General features: G+C 38.4%; 1 protein-coding gene across 7 annotated transcripts in view; it reads right to left on the bottom strand.

Annotated features, from left to right (window-relative positions):
- Positions 1–8,271, bottom strand: part of ACBD5 (acyl-CoA binding domain containing 5) — a 63,830-nt gene that overhangs the window by 30,718 nt on the left and 24,841 nt on the right. For all 7 annotated transcript variants that reach the window (XM_015566550.1, XM_015566549.1, XM_015566551.1 and 4 more), the window contains 3 exons: positions 3,081–3,215; positions 1,751–1,954; positions 638–744 (listed from right to left, as the gene is read on the bottom strand). In XM_015566550.1, the coding sequence (XP_015422036.1) occupies positions 638–744; positions 1,751–1,954; positions 3,081–3,215 (446 nt within the window). The remainder of the gene's footprint in view (positions 1–637; positions 745–1,750; positions 1,955–3,080; positions 3,216–8,271) is intronic.

Here is an 8,271-nt window from a genome sequence, read left to right as displayed (position 1 = left end):
GGCCAGGCCTGCAGGCTCGGGGCAGCTCCTGCATTGAGCATCTGCCCCCTGGTGGTCAGTGTGCATCATAGCTACCAGTCGTTCCGCTCTCTGGTCGATTTACATATTACGCTTTTATATATATAGATAGGATGACATAGATTAATGTAATAAAATAAAATGTTGAAAAGCAGATTAAGTAAACAAAATAATTGAATGTATGATTAAAAGCAGTAATCAGCCCAGCTGGTATGGTTCAGTGGTTGAGCATCAACTCAGGAACTAAGAGGTCACTGTTTGATTTCCGGTCAGGGCACATGTCTAGGTTGCGGGCTCGATCCCCAGTGTGGGGCATGCAGAAGGCAGCTGATCTATGATTCTCTCTCATCATTAATGTTTCTATGTCTCTCTCCCTCTCCTTTCCTCTCTGAAATAAATAAAAAAATATATATTTAAAAACAAAAAGAAGTTATGCATCAAATTCTGATACACCACTTTGAAAACTTACCTATCAAAAAATGTCATTTTTCACTAATAATGGGGTGGTGAGGGTCTGGGGCAGAAGGCAGGGGTGAGTTGTAGGGGATTAATGGGGGGAAAATGGGGGCATATGTAATATTTTCAACAATAAAGAATTTTTTTTAAATGTCATTTTTACCTCTTCCTGGCCAAGTTGTTCCATGGAATCACAGTAAACTTCACTGTCTGAATCACTTGTCAAATGCTGAATTCCTGAAACATCTTCAACATGATGATCATTTATATCTAAAGATGAAAAAATGCCCAGATAGAATTATTCTCTAACTGAAGAAAAAATGCACTTATCCTATTTTCAAAATTTATTAGCTCTATATTATTTTCATACTGGGAGACAAATTTGATTTACCAAGCCACAATTTTTTTTTCTTTTAACTTACCAAAACATTAAATTTAGTTGATAATTTTTATATGAAAAGATATCAAAGTATTTTACAATGGAATTATACAAAGATACTGCCCAGATCAAACCTTATAGAACTCAGTAAACTTATAAGGGAAAACTGAATAACAGCTAGGAAGCCTAAAGTTAGATGACTATTGCAAGTTTGATTGTACCATTTAGAAATTGTATTTCTTAGTTACTTCGCTGAATTGCAATAATGTTAATAATTCACCATATATATATTATAGGCTCACCCCTACAGCCCTAAAATATGAAAAAAGTATAGCTTACCTTGCTGATTGAGGATAAAGGTATCCTATAATCAGAGTTTTAAGTTAAAAGAAACATCAGGAATAAGAGTAAAAAATTCAAAATTTGCCCTGGCCAGTGTGGCTTGGTTGGAGCATCATCCCATACACCAAGAGGCTGTGGGTTTGATTGCTGGTCAGGGCACATACCCAGGTTGTGGGTTCGATACCCGATTGGGGAGTGTACAGGAGGCAACCGTTCCATGTTCCTCTCTGACATTAATGTCTGTCTGTCTGTCTGTCTCTCTCTCTTTCCCCGCCCCCCATCTTTCTGTCTCTCTCTCTCAAATCAATTGAAAAAAATTTCAAAATTTTATTTTTAAATGCTATATAAAAACAAATTAAAAATCCCAGTGAATAACAAAAACCCTGGTCCTAATTCACTGTCTTTGAAAGATATAAACCCTAATAATATAAATAAACCCTTATATACTATTGAATAAGAGATTTTAAATTCTAAATTGCTTCTAATATCTTGAAATTATTAAAAGAATACCTTATTCATAGGAAAGAGACTCAACAAATAAATATGGGAGAATACCTTGGTGAATGCAGACAGCAGGTTTTCCAGTTTGCTCCAAGTTTTGATCTGCAGGTTTTACTTCTTCAGTGCTTCTGCCACTCGGGGAAGAACTGGCATGGATATCATTCTGCACATCCTGAACAAAGCTGTCTTTATCATAGCCATTAGTGACAATGATTTCCAAATTCTTATGCTCTGTGGATTTCTTCATCATTTTCTTATCTTTTAAGTGAAATTGGAGAGATTCATAAAAGTTCACATTAGGTCAACTTCTGCATACTCTGATCTGATATCAACCTACCCATATCCCTTTGAAGGGTTTCCTACTAGGAACAGAGAGATGGGGTGCTCCTAGAAAAGGGGTGTTTTATATGCTGAGAACTCACACAAACTGTATTGGTTTCAAAACTGTTTCAGTTCACTGTAAATTTCCCAGAACCTCCTTTGAGAAATAATCTCTCAAAGTCTTCACACTCTCTCAGGAAAAGCAAATTGTTCTATGAGACCCAGCAGTACAAAGGGGTACATATAGCAAATAAAGAGATCCTTCAAAGCAAGTATTACTTGTCTTGTCTTAACGGAACCAGAAGGCAAACTTAAACTGGGCAGTTTGTTTTAGTGTCTTTCTGCCTCCTTTCTAAAACCATCTTTCCAAGAATCACTGGTACTCTTACTAACAAGGATCCTCTAATTTAGGGCCCTATGATTCCAATCTTCCCTCTTTGTCAAAACTTCTACCTGGCCCTGGCCCTGTGACTCAGTTGGTTGGAGAGTCAGCCTGTGCACTGAAAAGTTACCAGTTCAATTCCTGGTCAGAGCATATACCTAGATTGTGGGATCAATACCTGGCAAGTATAGGAGGCAACATATCGATGTTTTTCTCATACATCAATGTTCCTCTCTCTCCCTCCCCCTCTTTTGAAAAAAAAAAATCTGTAAAAAACCATATCCTTGGGCTAAAAAACAAACAAAAAACCTTCTGTTTGAATCCTATTCTCTTGATTCCACTCTATTCTTGACAAGACATTCAGAGTATGATTATCTACTCTCCTTGATAACACATGCATATTCATATTGGAAACAATACACCAAAGGAATATATTTCTAATGCAGCATTTCAGGTCTCACATTGGGAAGAGTGGCCTATTCCTGTTAGCCTTCAATGGACATCTGTCCCACCTATGCATAAGCCTGCCTGTTTCTGTAGCCCTTTTGTAACACAAAAACCTGGTTATAGGGTCAACAACCCACATCCCACCACTTCCTACAATGCCAAATCAGCCCAAGCCTCTCCATATCCTTTTATCTTATTTAATGTAAAATTATTATCCCACCATCCAAAGATTACCATTATCACTTTGTTCTGCTCCTTTCACTTCTTCTTGGGCCTCTTCTTCCTCAGACTCAGCTCCACTATCACTGCTTTCAGCTTTACCATTAACAGTTTTGGCATTTGGAGGAGAAGTTAGAACATTACCAAGATCTAAAATATAAAAATGACCATTTAATCTCTAATCATATAACATACAATAATGCTGTGATCCTATCCTATATAATAAAAGGCTAATATGCAAATCAACCGAATGGAGAAACGACTGGCTGCTATGATGCACACTGACTACCAGGGGGCAGACGCTCAACATAGCAACTGCCCCCTGGTGGTCAGTGCGCTCCCACAGGGGAGCACTGCTCAGCCAAAAGCCAGGCTCATGGCTGGCAAGCGCAGCAGCAGTGGCGGGAGCCTCTCCTGCCTCCACGGCGGTGCTAAGGACCCCTCGGGGGTCCCAGACTGCGAGAGGGTGCAGGCCAGGCTGAGGGACCCTCCCCCACCCTGTGCACAAATGTCATGCATTGGGTCTCTAGTTTACAAATAATAGGATAATTCTGAAGTAATCAGGTTCTGATATATAATTATAATTTTCTTTTCATTCTTTTTTTAAGATTTCAGAGAAGAAGGGAGAGAGAACAAAAGAGAAACATCAGTGATGAGAGAGAATCACTGGTCAGTTGCCTTCTCTCTGCACCCTACTAGGGATGGAGCCTGCAACCTGGGCATGTGCTCTGACCAGGAATCGAACCATGACTTCTTGGTCTATAGGTTGATGTTCAACCACTGAGCCATGTCAGCCAGGCAGTATTCTTCTCTTTGACTATAAATATTACATATATTACATAAATAAATTCCTTCAATTATCAGTTTATAATAAAATGATAAAACAATATTAAAACCTTTCTGAACAAGGTGAGGATAAGTTATTTTTAAGTTAAAATCAATCAAAATAGTAAAGCTAGAGATGAATGATCTCCTTTATAAATGGTAAATGAAGACAGTTGCTATATGCTAGCATATTAAAAACATAAGTACATTATTTTTGGTCCTAATAGCAATCATATTATAGTTAGACTACATTAAAAAAATTTCCTTTTATTACTTTTAGGGCTTCAGGTGCACAACTTTTCTTTTTCTTTTGTACAACTTATATCTTTATAAACTTAAAAAAAAAGTATCAGCCCAGCTAGCATGGCTCAATGGTTGAGTGTCAACCTATGAACCAGGAGGTCACAGTTTGATTCCTGGTTAGGGCACATGCCTGGGTTGTAGGTTCCATCCTGAGTTGGGGGCATGCAAAAAACAGCCAATCAATGTTCCTCTCTGATCACTAATGTTTCTCTCTCTCTCTCCCCCACTTCCTCTGTGAGATCAATAAAAAAATTTTATAGTATCAGTTAATGTGATCAATTGTTTAAAAAGGCATATAGTCCTATTGCCCAAACTCATACTATGAGAGTAAATACATCAGAGCTTCTCAAATGTTAATATGTACAGTAATCTCCTAAGATCTAGCTAAAATGCAGATTCTGAATCAGTAAATGTGGGCTGATCTAAGATTCTGCATTTCCATAAAGCTCCCATGTGATACCAATGCTGATGGTTACTGGACCTCATTTTGAGATACAGTGAATTACATTCTCATCGACTCTTTAAGCTACTAAAGATCTCTTAAGTACCTACTGGTCAAAAACAGTGGTCTTTCTCCATAAACTTTTGGGCTTTATTTTCACTTATATATATACTAGAGGTCCAGTGCATGAAATTCATGCACTTGGCGGGGGGCAGGGGGGTGGAGTGGGCCTAAGCCAGCAGTCGGACATCCTTAGCACTGCCACAGAGGCAGGAGAGGCCCCCACCACTGCCACTGCACTTGCCAGCCATGAGCCTGGCTTCTGAGCAGTGCTCCTCCAGTGGGAGTGCACTGACCACCAGGGGGCAGCTCCTGTGTTGAGCATCTGCCCCCTGGTGGTCAGTGCACTTATAACAACCAGTTATTCTGCCGTTCAGTCAATTTGCATATTAGCCTTTTATTATATAGGATGCACTTTGGATGATTCCCTGCATCATAAATAACAAATTTCAAAATCTTCATACATCTTAAATAGTCAGACCTATATTCTTTTTTTAATTTTTATTGAATTTATTGGGGTGACATCAGTTAATAAAATTATGTATGTTTCAGGTGCACAATTCCATAATACATCCTCTGGATATTGTATTGTGTGTTCAACACCAAAGTCAAGTCTCCTTCCATCACCACTTATCCCCTCCTTTACCCTCTTCTACCTTCCCTCACTCCCTTTCTCTCTGGTAATCACCATACTTTTGTCTGTGTGTAAGGGTTTTTTGTTTTGGTTTGGATTTTTGCTTAATCCCGCAACCTTTCCAGCCATCCTCCCAATGCCCCTCCCCTCTAACAGCTGACAGTCTATGTTCTGAATCTGATTCTCTTTTTTTCTTTTTCTTTTTTTAATCCTCATCCAAGGATATTTTTTTCATTGATTTTTTAAAAATATATTTTATTGATTTTTTGCAGAGAGGAAGGGAGAGGGATAGAGCATTAGAAACATCAATGAGAGAGTCATATCTATCAGCTGCCTTCTACACACCTCCTACTGGGGATGTGCCCGCAACCAAGGTACATGCCCTTGACTGGAATCGAACCTGGGACTTTTCAGTCTACAGGCCCACGCTCTATCCACTGAGCCAAACCGGCTAGGGCTCAATTGACTTTTTTAGAGAGAATGGAAGGGAGGGGGAGGAGAAGGGAGAGAGAGAAACATCGATGTGAGAGAGACACATCAATTGGTTGCCTCTGCTCTAGCCCTGACCAGGGCCAGGTATTGAACCTACAACTGAGGTACATGCCCTTGGCCAGGAATCAAACCCAAGACTCTTCAGGCCGAAGCTCTATCCACTGAAGAACCAGCCAAGGCTGATTTTATTTTGTTCATTAGATTCCACATATAAGTAAAATCATATCATACTTGTCTTTCTCTGACTGTTGTATTTCACTTAGCATAATACTCTCCAGGTCCATCCATGCTGTCAGGAAAGGTAAAATATACTTCTTTTTCACAGCCAAGCAGTATTTCATTGTGTAAATGTACCACAGCCTTTTTATTTACTCATCTACTAATGGGCACTTGGGCTGCTTCCAAATCTTGGCTATTATAAATAACGCTGTTGGTGTATATATTCTTTGGAATTAGTGTTTTGGATTTCTTCCTATATAATCCCAGAAGTGGAGTTGTTGGGTTCAGACCTATATTCTTATTTAAGTCTACCTAATTAATGACACTAAAGACTTAAAATTCAAATCTATCATAGGCATTGTGTTCTAGTCTCACTTAGAAAATCACAGTAGCAGCATAGTTCTTGAATCTCCCTTATTCTCCCAACAACCAAAAAAGCAAGAAAAACAACAGCAAAAAGAAAAATACCAAAAGGTTAGAGCATCGTCCTGATATGCCAAGGTTGCAGTTAGATCCCTGATCAGGGCATATAAAAGAATCAACCAATGAATAAATAAATATGTGGAACACCAAATCGATGTTTCTTTCCTTACATCTCTCTAAAACTCAATTTAAAAAAACACCCCAAATGCCCATCAAATGAATGACCGTCAAACACTATTTGATAGCAGCAAAAACAGCATGACAACAGTCCAATAATGTAAGTTGTAGAAAGCAGAGAATTACTAGTGAGCCTTATTCCAACCCCAAAATCAATTAATGTAACATACCACATTAACAGACTAAAGGACAAAAGCCACATTATAATGGCAGCAGACGCAGAAAAAACATTTGACAAAATCCAACCTTCTTTCAAGATAAAAATGCTGAAGAAATTAACAATATAAGAGAATTTCCTCAATCTGACAAGAAGCATCTATGAAAACTCACAACTAGCATTCATACTTAACATAAAAAGACTGAATTTTGTGGCCCCCAAATAAGGAGCACCACAAAGACGTCTGCTTTTATTATTTCTATTTAATATATTGTAGAAGTTCTAGCCAGGGCAGTTAGGCAAGGAAAAAAAAAGATGCAGAGCATACATATTGGAAAGAAAGAGGTAGAATAATCTCTTTTTTTACAGATAACTTGCTATTCTATATAGAAAATCCTAAGAAATCTACAAAAAACTATTAGAACTAATAAACAGCCCTGACCAGTTTGGCTCAGTGGATAGAGCGTCGGCCTGTGGACTGAAGGGCCCCAGGTTCGATTCCAGTCAAGGGCATGTATCTTGGTTGTGGGCACATCTCCAGTGGGGGATGTGCAGGAGGCAGCTGATCGATGTTGCTCTCTCATCAATGTTTCTAACTCTCTATCCCTCTCCCTTCCTCTCTGTAAAAAATCAATAAAATATATTTTAAAAAAAAGAACTAATAAACAGTTTGGTGACGTTGAAGATACAAGGTCAATATACAAAAATCAATTATTGTTATGTATTTCTATAACCTAACAATAAACTATCCGAAAATAAAATTAGAAAATGGTTCAAATTACAAAAGCCCCAAGAAGAGTAAAATACTTAAGAACACATTTGACAAAAAAAAAGTGTAAGAAGAGCCCTGACCGGTTTGGCTCAGTGGATAGAGCGTCCGCCTGCGGACTGAAGGGTCCCAGGTTCGATTCCGGTCAAGGGCATGTACCTTGGTTGCGGGCACAACCCTGGTGGGGAGTGTACAGGAGGCAGCTGATCGATGTTTCTCTCTCATCAATGTTTCTAATTCTCTCTCCCTCTCCCTTCCTCTGTAAAAAATCAATAAAATATATTTTTTAAAAAAAAGTGTAAGAAGAATTATACACTGCAAATGACAAAACAGTGTATAAGAAACAGTGTTGTAAGAATTTAAAGATCTAAAAAAAGTGAATTAGAAGGCAATATTGTTGTGATGACAATACTTCCCAAAGTGATCTATAATTCACTGCAATCCCTATCAAAATCTCAGCTGGCACTTTTGGCAAAAATTAACAAACCGATTCTAAAATTCATCTGGAAATGCAAGGGATCCAGAATAGTCAGAACACTCTTGAAAAAGAACAAAGTTGGACAGCTCAAACTTCCTAATTTCAAAATTTACTATCCTATCTAATAAAAGAGAAACATGGTAATTAGCCGTATGGCCGCTACCCTTCCCATTGGCTAATCAGTGAGATATGCAAATTAACTGCCAACCAAGATGGCGGCCGGCAGC

Source organism: Myotis davidii, unplaced genomic scaffold (genome assembly GCF_000327345.1).
Source record: "Myotis davidii unplaced genomic scaffold, ASM32734v1 scaffold1903, whole genome shotgun sequence".
NCBI lineage: Eukaryota > Metazoa > Chordata > Mammalia > Chiroptera > Vespertilionidae > Myotis > Myotis davidii.
Note: the sequence above shows the minus strand (reverse complement) of the source record. Positions and strands in the feature narration are given on the sequence as shown.